Raw genomic sequence first — 15,810 nt, 5'->3', positions numbered from 1 at the left:
TACTTTCCTGAAAATGCAGTGGATACAGTGACCCTCCAACAATCAGTTGGTGTGTCTAGTGTCAATAATACCACCTCCAGGGGTAATTTCTACTCATTTCCATTTTCCAAATGTCTTCTTATATTGAAAAGCGCTCTCAATTCTTAGTTTTGCTCACTGAAGTTTCAGTGCAATGCAGACAGATTGCCTGTTGCAGCATTATTTGCGCTTTTCAGAACCATCTGTCAGCCATTAGTTCTTTGCGTGGAAGTCACACGCCTTCCCCTGCAGTTCTGTAGTAGTATGCTTTCAGTTACAGAAATTAATCCCCTCTGACTTGTGTTACAGCATATCTCCCAGCACTGGGAGCTCTTCAAGCTCAGGGACAGTATATCTATCTTTATTTCTCTGAGGGTCTCTGATTAGTACCTGGCTCAGAGTAAATACGCAGGAAAATATTTTGAACTGAATTTCCTACCCAAGAAATCAGTACATTAAATTCAGTCATTCGCAGTTCTAACTGCATCTTCCCCAGTAAGCTCTTTCAATATTACAAGGACACCTGTAAGCATCAAATCAGACACAGGGTCCTGTATCTTTGCCATTAGGCAGCCTGAGACCAGTTCCAGCTGATCCACCCACTGCATAACTGAAGAATCCCTTCTTTGGGACTTCAGGGGTCTGACAGTCTCACCTTGTTATTGTGAGGGTTAAATAGAGCTGTGCTTATCAACTTCTTAGCACTGTGCTTGGTATATAAGGTAGGATTAACAAGTATCAGATATTATTAATAAGAGAACCTAAGACTACAGCTACCAAAGGCTGGCACTGAGCAGTTGGAGAGACTGATGGGTAGACAGTTGCCCACTTGGGTATGCGTGCGTGTGTGCGAGCTCAGTTGTGTCCAACTCTTTGTGACCCTGTGGACTGTAGCCCTCCACTTTCCTTTGTCCATGGAATTTTCCAGGCAAGAATACTGGAGTGGGTTGCCCTTTACTTCTCCAGGGGATCTTCCCAACCAAGAGATCAAACCTGCATCTCTTACATCTTTTATATCTCCCACATTAGCAGGCAAATTCTTTACTACTACACCACTTGGGAAGTCCTCTTGTTAGGTATAGCCTTCTTGTTCAAATCGGTTGTACTAAGTTAGTTTCCCAGAGAAATAAATTTAAACTGTGAAAGGTGTGTTTGCTATTTTTTATAATGGATATGTCAAAAATTTTATGCCATCATCAAACAGGGTTATAATCATGCAGAATTGTGATTTTTTTAAACTCTTTTGACCATAATTAGTCTAATTTCACCATATATTTGGTAGATGTTAAACCTGTAAATGATAGATAATTCAAATTCTTAACTTTAGTGCTTTAAAATTAGCCACCATTAAAACCTAATTATTGGTTAAGTGAGTCTGTTAGCGGACATTGAAAGATCAAAAAACTTGAAGATATTTGTCCAAATTAAAATTGGAATATGTACCTCATATATTTTAAATGAACATGTGTGCCTCTGTAATAATAATTTTATTATCACCAAGCTACAGGATAGAGTTTTAATTATGACCTTTCTATCAGTAGAAGCCATGTATTTGGGATTAAAAACCTACTGCTTTAACTAGTCTAGTTAAAGACTATAGCTTGATACATTCTCGGCTCCAACTTTTATAAAAACCAGAGAATACTTCTAATAACACTTTTCTAATTTCATGGTTCAGTGCACAGTCAGTAAAGATTTAAATAATTCAGAAAGAAAGCCTATTCTCTCTCTTTATTAGAAGTTTGAGTCATGCAAATTCTTTGACATTAAATAGGTTTTTAACCCTTTTAATAACTTTTTATAATGAAATTTATTGGCAGTTGTTTTAAAGAAAGGGTTTTTATATTAGCATGAATAGCATTCAGTAGTTTTATGATTAGAGACCTTGACCTTATGTGACTCGAAGTGTATAAAAGCATAAATGAGCGAGTAATGTTAATATTAACTACATTAGGTATACCCAGAAATATAGAGACTGTATATAACTACATTCATCCCATTATCTAACATGCTATAAAATTTTGGCAGACAAATATTTGAATCTTTTAATTGTTTTAAAGGAGCTTAAGGTCACTTACCAAGTCAGACACTTTTAAGGAACTGAAAGACATTGTAATTTTCCTAGACCGATTTTACCAAGTCATTAATATTATGCTCAATAGGAGAGGATTTCCAGCCTCTCCTATCTTGGTTTCATGCTATTTTAATGTTTTACAATATATTATTAAAAGGATTATTGGAAGATTTCCATAATAACATACTAATTTTAAAATGCACTTTTTTCAAGTCCCCAATAAGTTGGGAGCATACAAATATTCTGTATAGGGAAACTATCTGGGCCAAGCAGAATACAGGTTTTAATTTTGCCTCTTGAGATGTACTTTTAAGGGAATGTCATGTGTATTTAATGATTTAACAGCCTCTAAATGAACTCAAATATCACTTTTCTGAACTGATATTAGGAAGTCAATATTCCACTTGACATCTCCACTTTTACTAGCACCCCATTAATATTCCAGTGGAAAGTATGAAATTCAGTTAAATTTTCAGGTCTGAGTATAGTATTAAAAAAAAAACATTTCAGCGGACTTGTGATGCTATAAATACACGGAGCAAGTTCTCACAGAAAAACCACAACTCCCACAGGGCATGTCTTGTAACATTTCCCAATTTTCTTATCACCTATTCTTCCAATCCATTCTTTTTGTTTCAATGCACACAATCCCTTGAAAGAGTTCTGAAAATAAGGCACATTATTCAGTCCCTTCTCTGAGAACATCAAAGCAGAGGAAATGTGAACAGACATTAGCATGTTTGAATACACGTTAATATAAGATTATAGCCCTGTGAACAAAGCACCGCCTACACTTTGTAGTACAGATATGAAAGACAGGATCTGTACAAATAAAGGACTTCACTGACTACTCACAGGTAGACCCTAAGCAGACTCACAGGCTCCTAGCACCAGAGGTGGACAAGTGTGTAGGAACTGCTAACTCAACCGTTTTGGAGAACCAGAGGGTCCCCCAAACCCTTTTAGATAAGGCAGAAATTTCAGTCTGTGAGCTTTCGTGTCCTGCCTTTAATTAGAATTACGAGAGCTGTCCTTCTCACCTAAGAGCCAAGCTCATCCATTGCACATCTGTGGGTCTGCTTTACTTGTGCTGGGCAGAGGAACCTATTCAAGGCCCCCTGAAGCACAGTGTCAAGCTTGGTAATACTGAAATGTTGATGGTGTAACCATAACAGCAAGCGACAAAGAGTGTTGACATGAAACAATAAAAAATGCAGTGCCTCAATCTGAGTTAAAAAAACGTCTTTCTAACTGTGCAGTTAGAAAGTATCAGTCTATCCCACAAGCTCCCAGACATCATTGTGATTCAAAGGAGAGATTATATGCACAGAGTTGATGGGAAAGAATGGTACACTATGAACTGAAACATATTTTTGTGCATTAAAATTTTTTTGAACTTTGTATCTCCCAGTTAGCCTATTAGCACTGATCAGGGACTATTTACTTTCTCACAGCAAACCCCTGTGCTGTGTGACATGAGCTGCCCAGCTTTTCTCAGAGAAAGTCTCTTACAGATGCCAGCTTTGGGCTGCCAGAATGCTTGGTCACAACCATGTTAGTGGTTCACCATGAACTAGAACTAGTCAGGGAAAGCAACCCAAGGTTGATAGCAAAAGATAAATAGCAGCCTCTTCCACAAAAAGGAATGCATGGGAGCATCAACCACAGAAAAAGTTTACATTTGGCAAAATGTCTTCATGGTTTTTATTTTAGTTAATCCTCACAATTGCACTTTGAAACAAACATTTAAGGTCAGCACATTTCTCTCATATTGGTCTCTTTAAAACTTAACCTCTATCGAACAAACTACACCTCACACTTTTTATCACATTTCCTGCATTAGTAAGAGCTTGTAGGGAGGGATTTCTGTGTGCTTCTCACTGTTGTTTACCTGGTACCTAGAGCAGTGCCTGGCACAAAGGAAGCACTCAATAATTGTTGTTGAAAAATTGTTATCCACCTATTTTGCAGAGGTGGACAATGAGGGCCAAGTAAATTAAAAGTAGGATAACTCATTAGAACATAGCTAGTCTGATGATGTCATGAGCAGGGTTCCTTCCACCATAACACACTCCCTCCCATCTGGGAAAAGGAAGAGAAAGAAATCAAATAAAATGGTATAGAATTGCTTTTCCAGTTTATAATAACGAATCCAGATGCATACACTAGTGCAACTTAGGTGTTTCTTTCTGCACTAGGGGATGTAGAAGTCGAGTCCTGTCGAGGAGGGTCAGTACCTGGCAAGGACACTGAGGACATTTAGAGGTTGAGGGTCCTACCTCCTTCTGTGGCTTTCTGTCTTTGACATTTGATCTTTGGTTCATCCCTGGAAGAACATACAAAAAATTAAGTTAAAATTTTTTAATTAAAAAATTTAAGTGCTCTTTAGCCAGTGTAAATTTTAGCCATGATGTTTAAAAACTTTTGATGATGTTTTCCTCTATCATATCAAGTCCCTTGTGTAACAAGGGTCCCGATTCATGGGAGAGGCTGCCATGAGAGAGAGACCCCATCTGAAGGAAGTGGATGGTCTGGTGCAGTGGGAGTGCCTATGGATACGAGCACTTGGTTTCCAGGGTGGTTCTCATCTTCCCCGAGGATCGTAGTCCTGGAGAGTACTATGTCTATCCTTTTGGCAAATGTCTAATGAATTATGCTTCAGAGTTTTTGCTTTCTTGTAATAATTAGTTTTCTGATGACTATCCTAACTAATGGAAACATCCCCTAGTGGCTCAGACGGTAAAGATCCACCTGCAGTTCAGGTTGAGGGGCTCCCTAGGTGGCGCTAGTAATAAAGAACCCACTTGCCAGTGAAGGAGACACAGAGATGCTTGTTCAATCTCTGGATTGGGAATATCCCCTGGAGGAGGGCATGGCAACCTACTCCAGTATTCTTGCCTAAAGAATCCCAAGGAGAGAGGAGTCTGGCGGGCTACAGTCCATAGGGTCACAAATAGTCAGACACGACTTAAGTGACTTAGCATGCACCATCCTAACTAGACTACAGATGTTCCATTCTAGTGCATTGTAAAGAAACATGAATCTATGTATCCATATTGTCTATGGGAAGAAAAGTAGACTCCAAATGTTAAAAAACAGGGTTTTTTTTGAACATCAAAGTTAAAATCAAGTTATTCTGGTCAAATATTGAGGATAAAAATACATTTTCATAAAAATCCTCAATCTTTTTTTCAAACTGCATTTTTCCTCATTTTAAAAAATTTAACATGTGCTATACATATGTATTTCCTAGATTTCCCCTCTTCTGATGTTAAATATTGGTCTTCAGAGTCAGAAATCTAATAGTCAAAAGTGTTAAAGCTTATTTAAAATACATGTTTTTAACTAAGTAGATCACACAAGGAGATCACATAGAAATGATTTAATTTGTTTGGACAACAAATAATTTAGCTCTCTCTTGGAAATGCATTTAGGAAAATAATAAATTTGATTATTAAATTTACCCATGCATTTGTTCGGGTGTATACATTTACATATTAATTGAATCCCTGGCAAAAATATGTAATCAAATTAGAGACTTAAATAATATCAACATTTACATTCTTCTCATAGCCTCTTAGAGTGCATTATTCCTAAGAAAAATGGAAATGCTTAGCCTTCCTGGCCTGATTAATCATGCACGGCTGGATGGAGTACCAAGAGTAAGGCTCAGAAGCTTTTCTTTGGATGCTGAGGACGGTGTATGTTTGATAGTGTGTATTAAAGGGACCGAGAGTAAGCACTTGTCACAGCCTAAGCCAGTGGGGTCTCCTCATGGTGCTGGGAAAAACACTCCACAGCAAAGGGTGTCAAATGCTGACAGACAGGGGTAAACGGAAGGGCTTCAGAGATTCCTCACGTTCTCTTGTTCCTGTTGCAACTGGCAAACTTCCAGGCCTCGCCTGCAAAGCCCATAGAAAGCAGCAGCTGGTGGAGCCGCATTAGCAAATAAGGCCTCGGGGCTCCCCATGTTCCAGGCTCTGTTCACCAACTGCTGTTCACTCAAACAGCTGGATCAGAGCAGAGAGAGCCAAGACGTCGTTCGAGCTTTATGTGTACAACTGTTTTGATACGGATTGTCTGCTGGAGGCAGCGATAATGATAGCTTTCAAGGCTTGCACGTTGGACTGTGAAGGATGCTGATATTTGAAAGAAGAAAACAGACTCTGAAGGATTGGGAAACACACAATTTTAAATACTGAAACTCGGGCCTTCATTTGTTCTGATGCCATTCAAGTGTGCAATTTTAACACCCTTTAGTTACTAATACAACTAATGTTTTAAGGATTTTTTTATTAGTTATACACAAAATGTTACTCATTTTTTAAAACAATAATCTGAGCTGAACAACCTGAGTATTTTTTCTGTTTCCTTTTCAAAGAGAACCCAAGAAAAATAATGTGCAAACGTGTTTAAATCTGTGTCAGAGTGGGCCCACAGAGTCCTTCTCTAGCTGTTCCTCAGCCTGGCGCTCTTACACTGTAGATGTGGGCCAGGGGAGAAAAGAATTAGCTTCAAGCCATGGATGTAATAGGCAGGTCAGGAGGGGAGAACACATGTTATCTGCTTTGGTTTCCTAATTGATTTTAACTGAGCCTTTGCTTTCCATTAATTGGAAAAAGGTTTTGAAGGAACTCAATGAAAATCTCTTCATCATCATAATCCTCCTCCATTACTTTAATTGACATTTTTTAGCTTCTATAATTAAAGAACAATATTAATCCTCAACAAAAATCTGTGAAATTTAAGGAAACAGTTCCAGTTTTCAAAAAAGTGAAATCTATCCTCTAAGTTCAATGGATCAGGTTTCCCCAATGGGGAGGTAACTATTAAGAGCCATTCAAGACTGAAATGCCAATGACATGCCGGACTTTTAGTCAAGAAAAAAACAAAGTTCACTGGGCTTGAAATAAACAAAATGAGAAATGCACACACAAGTTAGGACTCAAATGTCTCAAGGTGCTTTCTAAGAATTTAGCAAATGAAGTTCCCAAAAGATCAAGGATTTTTAATATTATTTATGTAAAGCCCAAGTCATCAGTCCTAAATATACCTGAGCATCTATTTGATGGAATTCAAGATATACGTGCTGAGTATCTATTATGTGTCAACGTCTGTGCTAGATACGAGGGCTACGCTGGTAAATGAAGTAGATTTCTATCCCTGCTTTTTTGAATTTATAATCTATTAGGGTGTATCAGGCAAGATTAGTTCTGCTATGTACAACAGAAAACTCAAGAGGACTGAAAAAGATTGACCTTTACTTCCCTTCCACATTACATACTCCCATGGTAGGTAGACCGTCTGTGGTCTGGTGTCTTCATGATAGTCAGACACTCAGGCTTCTTTCCATGAGTTCAAAAACATTAGGGTGCTGCCTCTTGGTCCAAGACATTTTCCTGAGCTCTAATCACCACACCCACATTATTTCCAGCAGAAGAAGAACAGAGGAAAGTGAACCCTTCCTTCAAGGAGATTTCTTGGAAGGACCACCCAACACTTTCATTTATATTTCAGTAGCCAAAACATGGTCACATGACCATAAAGCTGCAAATAAAGGAGGCAGTGTCCTCTGTTAGCCAGCTTTTTGGCTCGACAAGCTAAATACCAGAGGCTTGTCCCTCTAGACCAAAGTAAATGAGGATCAGAGGGTACAGCTTGAGATTTCTGCCACAAATGGAAACAGACATTATTCATATTTTCTTTTCATCTTGGGACTAAAGCTAGATGAAGTTCACAGGAAAAAAAAATAAAGATCATCATACTGGCTAAAGTCAGTTTGTACTTGTAATGTTCATTTCTTCATTTATACACTGACTAGGCAAGTGTTTTTAGAATACTTGAAATGCCTAATTTAACTAAAAGAGATCTCAGGAAGGATTGAAAAATGCTTTTCAGTTCAGTTCAGTTCAGTCGCTCAGTCGTGTCCGACTCTTTGCAACCCCATGAACTGCAGCACGCCAGGCCTCCCTGTCCATCACCAACTCCCGGAATTCACTCAGACTCATGTCCATCGAGTCAGTGATGCCATCCAGCCATCTCATCCTCTGTCGTCCCCTTCTCCTCCTGCCCCCAATCCCTCCCAGCATCAGAGTCTTTTCCAATGAGTCAACTCTTCACATGAGGTGGCCAAAGTACTGGAGTTTCAGCTTTAGCATCATTCCTTCCAAAGAAATCCCAGGGCTGATCTCCTACAGAATGGACTACTTTAGTCATGTACAAATCAAGATTACCTTGTAGAAATACATACACACTTAAGAAATTTAAAAGTAGTGTCCACAAAGAAAGTATAAGCAGAATGCTTTAGCAGTTCAGAATAAGGAGGTTCTTGAAGCTTTGTAGATGAGCTGACTTTTGAACTTTAAAATTTATTCAGTGTTTGGATATGTGAATATGATAATGGCATCATGGAATTGTGACAAGAACACAAACATGTAAAATAAGCGTATTTTTACTCTAATATTTGTTGGTAGAGAGATCTGAGACCATTTAAGCTCTACCATCCTCAGTAAACTTGTGTAAACAGACATTTCTGCCTCAAAGGGGAATTATAAGGCCCAACAGGTGAAAAAGTTCTGTGCAAACTGCAAATCACTGAGCAAAGTATTTTTTAACTGTTTTTCAAATTTTCAAACAGCAACTGCTCAGAAAGTGAATGCTGAAAGAGCGGCATAGACAAGGCACATGTTCAAGGGAGAGAGACAGAGGCAAAGAAAAGCAGTTAGTTGGGTTTAGTTGAATAATTAGGTGTTTGATGGACACATAAGGAATAAAGCTTATTTGGAATCTTGAATAGCATGCCAAAGAGTTTGGATTCCATTTTGGAGGCAGATATCACTGAGAAGTGTTTGAGTCTGACTCATGGAGATTAATTTTACAGCACTCTTTGGGGTGGATGTGAAGATGTTCTTTTTATTAAACGTTAAGTAGCTGTTGCAAGTGAAGAGGTAGTGAAAGCCTGAAATACGTGAATGGTGTGGGGTGAGAGAAGGTCAGATGGGAGGGGTATTTCGGAGCTGACTGAGTGGAACCCACCAGAGTTTGACAGAGAAGGAATTAACCAAAAATTACTAGAACATTTGGAGTAGAGGTGATGAAGAGGATGAAGGTGTCATCAAGAGAAACTGGACACAGAGTACAAAATAGTTTTGAAAAAGAAAACTTTGTTCAGTTTTCCAGCAGGGGTGATGTCCAAGTAGTGATGTCTAGCAGAGTTAGACCCAGAATTGGGGCCAGAATTATACATTTTGATTTAGAAATTCCCCACTAACAAAATCGTGATGCATCTTAGTTGGATGGAAGAAATGTGACTCAGAATGTTAGGGAATCTTTCAGGGGTGGAAAGTTGTAAAAAGAATAGAAGTCAATGGCAGAGCCAAGAGGAGTCAGAATAGCAATTGAGACTAAGCATGACTTAAAGTGAATTATTCACAATATGTGGAAAATACTGGAGAGTAACAGGAAATAATATTTTTCAAGTTGATGTTTCATATTTCACATTAAGATCTGTAGTCAGTCACTATCTTTCTAGAAGGAAACCAGTAATCAAAACATTTGCTTACATTCATGAGCTGACTAATTATTTTTAGTTTTCAGTAATCAAGCTCCCTCCAGTTTAATTTGCCCCATGTTATGCATTAGGCAGTGATGAACACTGAACTGACTCCTATGAATGCAGGCTGGAATGAAAAAACTCCTCCTAATTCAGAAATGTCACCAAGGGTGCTAAGATCTATTTCTAAGTGCATCTGAGAGCTAAAGAGATGAATGTGCTCTCTAATTTGTGCTTGCCACCCTCCACACAGGAGAAGTGGTTTTGATTCAATGTTAAAGCTGCTGTCTGCCTGGCCTAACACCATTGGTTACATGATATTTTGAACTAATGATAAGTCTGTTGAAAAAGTGGTATCCTATTGAATGCTTCATGGTCCCTACCCAAACTGATTCCTTACTCCCTTTCACCATGCCCACCTCCTTCTACTAAAATTACGAAGGTGGAAATACAGCTTTAGTACTCAGAGATCTACTCACCACACTAATTAGCATGGGAGAATAATAATTTTAAGAAAATATTACAAAATGGTGAAAGAGATAGGTGCTATGAGGTGGAATTTGTAGGCATAAATCTGGAAATTCTGTGTGTAGGTAATTTAGAGATCACTTTCCGCCATGTCATGTGAAAACCACAATGTTGCTGAAAGAGTGAGGAGTGAGCTCCAGTTAAGTTGCACACTGTTGAAGCTTGTAACTTGGGATTTCTGTGAATATCAATTAGTTACATACTTTTGGGAAAATAATTTAAAGTATGAATCAGTTAGTAAACATTTTTAATTTACAGGACTCTACAAAACAGATATGTTTGAATATGCATGTAACAGCTTTGTTTGGTGTAGGGTTAAGAGAGGGAGCTGCCCTATATATAGAACAGTACCCTTTATGGGCTCTCGTTAGTCGATGGCCACAATGAAACACCAGTTCCGCATGCTAAAAGTCTAAAAAAAAGCACATTATGACCTCAGGACCTTAGAGTATGGGCCTGAAAAGAGACTCCGTGGCACAACTTGAGGATAACCGTGAATGCTAGTGTTGATCAGATTATAGAAGTTATAAGAACAGTTACACAGGAACAAACACTATTTTAGTAAACATGAGTGGAGGCAACATGAATGGACTCAATAAAAACCATGGATTTGGGTAGACAGTTTGGACAGGTGTATTTGATTATCTTTAATTAACTATAACTATCCCTTTAGGATACATAAAATATTGGATCAGCTGCTTAATACAGTAGGAAGTATCAAAGACTGGAATTGAGAGATGTAGGTTTTAACTCCAACTCTAAGATCTCTAGGTTTTATTCATTTATTTATATAGTTATTCAACAGATATTCAAAACCCCTCAGTGTCTTCTTTTCACTGAGAACATGTCACTAGGGCCTCTGCAGAGCTAACATATATCATTGAATAGTAATAACTGCTTAATGAGGGGTTTCATAGAAAGGAGAACTGTGAGCTGCTTTTGGAAGGTTAGAGGGACATGGTTCAAATTATGGGGGAAAAGGTTGATTTGAACCAGGAAAGCAATGCCTATAAAAGCATAGGGTCGGCCTAACCCATCTCCTAGGAGAGCCAAAGTCTAGGATACCTAGAACTGAGTCTGAAGATGAAGCAGTAACAAGAGTTGGAAAGGTCAGAAGGGGAGTATTGACTAATATAATGACTTATGGTGGAGACAGTGAACCTAATACAGAGAACAGAGGCAGACACCTCTTCAGTCACAACTCCTGTTTCAGACAGGTCTAACTGGGTTGGTAAGATGCCTAGAGAGCATTGGTAGAAAATGATTTTATTACCAAAAGAAAAAAATCCCATGACTAAGTTATCTATTGCCCTTTTCATTATTTCCATGTCATGGTAACATTTACAGATGGGTAATTACTAGGCATTCTGACATTGTATGGGGTTTTTTCCTTAATGAAATAGAGAAAGGTAACTTTTATTTTACTTTTTCCATTCCCAAATGTAAATTTAACGTGTATCTCTTCATGTTAAAAAAGAACTTCCCTTCTTTTTTCCATTTCTTTTTTCTCTCTGTCGCTTTATAAATCTACCTGCATGAACTCCCCAGTACCCTTCAGCAAGAACAAAACTGAGGTGCTTCTGTAAGCCCCACAAAATATTCCCATTATTTTAAGTCTGAAAATGCCACAGAAATATTAAGTGAAATTCACCACACTGCTCTTATACAACACATTTGACCTCTACATGCGTTAAGAGCTTCATCCTCCAATGCTTTTAATTCTAATCCTTGCAGAGACAAAATTCACTGCTTGAATTATAAGAGTGAGTCTCATTAAGGCTAAAAAGCAGTGACCCAGATAGCATAATGGATTAATATCGTGACCTTGCAACTTTAGAGCTTTACTTTCGAATCTGACTAGGTAGTCAAATCATTTCAATAGTCAATTAATCAATTGGTTAATACCAGCCTGTAAGTGTTCTAAGTCAGAAGTTCATAGATCATGTGGCCAATACTAGCCTGTATAGAATTAAGCTGATAACCATAGTATGCTTAACTTTCAAAACCTTTTTTAATTGATGAGAATCAAAGAAATGGATTTTCATGACTTACTGTGAATGCTGTAATAGTGGTGTAATGTGAATTGCTCAGTCATCTCTGACTCTTTGAGACCCCATTGACTATAGCCCGCCAGGCTCCACTGTCTGTGGGATTTCCCAGACAAGAGTACTAGAGTGGGTAGCCATTCCCTTCTCCAGGAGATCTTCCTGACCCAGGGATTGAACCTGTGTCTCCTGTATCACAGCAGATTCTTTACATTCTGAGACACCAGTGAATGCTGTAATCACTAATAATTATATAGTATTGATACACTAATAAACACCAGTATTTTGAAACTTACACTATCAGTATCTATTAATGATATATGTTTGCATTTCACTGCAGTGTAAAGAAGGACTGTAAATATAATTAACCAGGCCTTGAGTAATGAAATGTAATGTCAATGGATTTCCAACATTCTGTATTTTAGTATCTTTAGGGTGATACATACAGTTACAATTATCCTTCTCTAGGAGAAGGGTGGAAATGTGTATAGTTGACCAGGAGTTTTAAACTTAAAAAATGGAGTTTTAAGGCCTAGGGATTTTTTTTTCCAGAAACAAGTTTTGTGAAAAATTATTCCTGTCCATTTTTTGTAGATGCAAGATATACGGAACCCAGAAGGAACGCACTATAGCTCCCATCCTCAGATGGCAGCCATGAGACCAAGGGCTCAGCCTACAGACCTCAGGCAGCAGCCGGGAATGATGCCGCATGGCCAGCTCACCACCATCAACCAGTCACAGCTCAGTGCTCAGCTCGGACTTAACGTGGGAGGGGGCAGCGTCCCCCACAACTCACCATCTCCTCCTGGAAGCAAGTCTGCGACTCCTTCACCATCCAGCTCAGTGCACGAAGACGAGGGTGATGATGCCTCTAAGGTACGACTTGTAAGAAATGCTTGCTGCCTAAAAAAAAACTGTTCATTAGCACTTTCCCTGACTTCAGGTGGATGGAGGTAATATCATCCAAATGGAAAGCATTGTGGGGGACTGAATGAGTTAAATCACCTGCTTGTCCAATTACATTTTTAAGTTCCTAACAGATCCTTTCGGAGAAGGCAGTGGCAACCACTCCAGTACTCTTGCCTGGAAAACCCCATGGACGGAGGAGCCTGGTAGGCTGCAGTCCATAGGGTCGCTAAGAGTCGGACACAACTGAGTGACTTCACTTTCACTTTTCACTTTCATGCATTGGAGAAGGAAATGGCAACCCACTCCAGTGTTCTTGCCTGGAGAATCCCAGAGACGGGGGAGCCTGGTAGGCTGCTGTCTATGGGGTCGCACAGAGTCAGACACCACTGAAGCGACTTAGCAGCAACAGCAGCAACAAATCCTTTAAATGAAAATGTACTAAACATAGGAGTAGGTTGCATCCACACAGTACAGGCTCTGCTAGTGAGTAAGGGAGAATAAATAAACATCTAGGACTCAATATCCAAAGTCAGGCTTAATTCACTGCTCATTCAAAAATATCTTTCAATTTAACTACTTTATTTTTTTTTTCTACTTTATTTTAAAAAGGCAATATCCCAGGGTTATAATGATGGGTCTCTGTGTGTGTGATGGTTAGAGAAATCTCTGAGATCATCTGATCCAAACATGTCATATTTAGGATGAAGAAAAGAAGGGTCAGAAGTACTAGATGATGCCCTTCCAGAGAAAGGAGCCTGGGTGCTTCTTTACTTATCTTTTGTTAACCCCAGGCCATTATGGTTGTCTCTCTGCATCACCTTAAGTTATCTGTATAAAGATGGGTCTTCGTTGTCCTTATTTTTGGAAAATTAACTACAAAAGTATTTAGCTCTTTAAAGTACTCAAGGCACCCTTGTCAAATGATTGTTTCATAACCAAGTATACTCTCAGTCAAGAATATCAAAATCATCTTTTTATTGCCTTGGTTATCAGTCAGCCGGGCTTCCCTGGTAGCACGGTAGTAAAGAATCCACCTGCAATTCAGGAGAAGAGGGTTCAATCCCTGGGGACAATCCCCTGAAAAAGGAAATGGCAACCAACTCCAGTATTCTTGCCTGGAAAATCCCATGGACAGAGGAGACTGGTGGGCTACAGTCCGTGGGGTCTCAAAAGAGTCAGACGTGACTTAATCGACTAAAGCACCACATTACTCAAGCATCTTTCAAATATGACCCCTCGAGGACTCTTGTCCCTGGTTAGTGTGGAAAATACTGGTGGCTACATGCATACTTCATATTCCTCCTAATTTTTAATGTCACTAATGAATTGTCACTTGTGTCAGTCTTTAGTTTCTTTTCATTTTGTGAGAATTTTGTTTTTGGGAAACAAAAGGCAATACCATGGGATTCTGATCTATACAGTTAACCTAACAATTGCTAGCTACACTGGAAAAGGCAATTGCGACCCACTCCAGTACTCTTGCCTGGAAAATCCCATGGACGGGGCAGCCTGGTAGGCTGCAGTCTATGGTGTCGCTAAAAGTCGGACACTACTGAACGACTTCACTTTCACTTTTCACTTTCATGCATTAGAGAAGGAAATGGCAACCCACTCCAGTGTTCTTGCCTGGAGAATCCCAGGGACGGGGAAGCCTGGTGGGCTGCCATCCATGGGGTTGCACAGAGTCGGACACGACCGAAGTGATGCAGCAGCAGCTACGCTAATCTTTTAACAATCCAAATAGTGACACATAGATTTATTCAGCCTGATGTCAAAAGACAAGACTGCTATGTTGACATTTTATTATTTTCAGTATTCCTGAAGCTCTAACATTTAGGGCGTTAATCCTCGAAGCACCACCAGGGTAGCTAATTCCTAGAGATAGTGAATGACTCCCCTGTGAGCACATCTTTGATAGACATACCAACACATCCAGAGCCACACCCAAGTCATCTCCTTCATCAAACTGTTACACACCATACCAATACCCCCGCCACATCTCCCCGGAGGACTGGCTATGGACAACTAGGGAACACCTTTAGAGCAGAGCACATGGAAAACTGTTCAGACCTTCCTGTCCTGAGCTGACTTGGCCCCTTCCTTCCTTCCCACAAAAACCGCAATAAGGACTCTGGCCTTTCCCTGCCCTCTCCCATCTCTGCCTCTTGACGACCCTGTACGGCATGCTGGGCCTCCTGTTTCTGGGTTTGTGTGAGTATAAACTTCTTCTTTCATGACATTCATTTCCATGACTGCTGTCTGCTGTCCCTGATGAAAACAAATGCCTGATATGTTTTACAGCAGCTACACAGCTAGATATGAGTGCCCATGCTGATCCCCTCTATCCCATGGTCTCTCCCTGCCAATGAGCCATCCTCTCATGAGGGAAAGAAAAAGAGAAGGAGACTAACTGATAGGACTTGAATAATGTATCAGGCTAGTGAAAGCCTGATCTTTGGCTGATCACTTCAAGGGCAAAATAAATTTTTAAGAAAATGTGTGTTCTTCCAGTGGTATCTCCAGCCAGTGAGCACCAGGATCTAAATGTGAACGCCAAGCATCTATTTGTGGTCAGTGATTTAGGTGTCGGATTAGGCATGGATGATGATTCAAGTTAAATTTCTTAACATAGGTGATATGTACTACATTGCAAGGGGAAAAAATTAATGTTCTACTCATAGGAA

General features: G+C 39.4%; 1 protein-coding gene across 1 annotated transcript in view; it reads left to right on the top strand.

The window, feature by feature from the left end:
- Window positions 1-15,810, top strand: part of TOX (thymocyte selection associated high mobility group box) — a 314,252-nt gene that overhangs the window by 241,768 nt on the left and 56,674 nt on the right. The window contains exon 4 of the mRNA XM_055546055.1: window positions 12,812-13,093. Coding sequence (XP_055402030.1) covers window positions 12,812-13,093 — 282 coding nt within the window. The remainder of the gene's footprint in view (window positions 1-12,811; window positions 13,094-15,810) is intronic.

The sequence above is a fragment of the Bubalus kerabau genome, chromosome 14, assembly GCF_029407905.1.
Source record: "Bubalus kerabau isolate K-KA32 ecotype Philippines breed swamp buffalo chromosome 14, PCC_UOA_SB_1v2, whole genome shotgun sequence".
NCBI classification, from domain to species: domain Eukaryota; kingdom Metazoa; phylum Chordata; class Mammalia; order Artiodactyla; family Bovidae; genus Bubalus; species Bubalus kerabau.
This window is presented reverse-complemented; position numbering and strand designations above follow the sequence as displayed.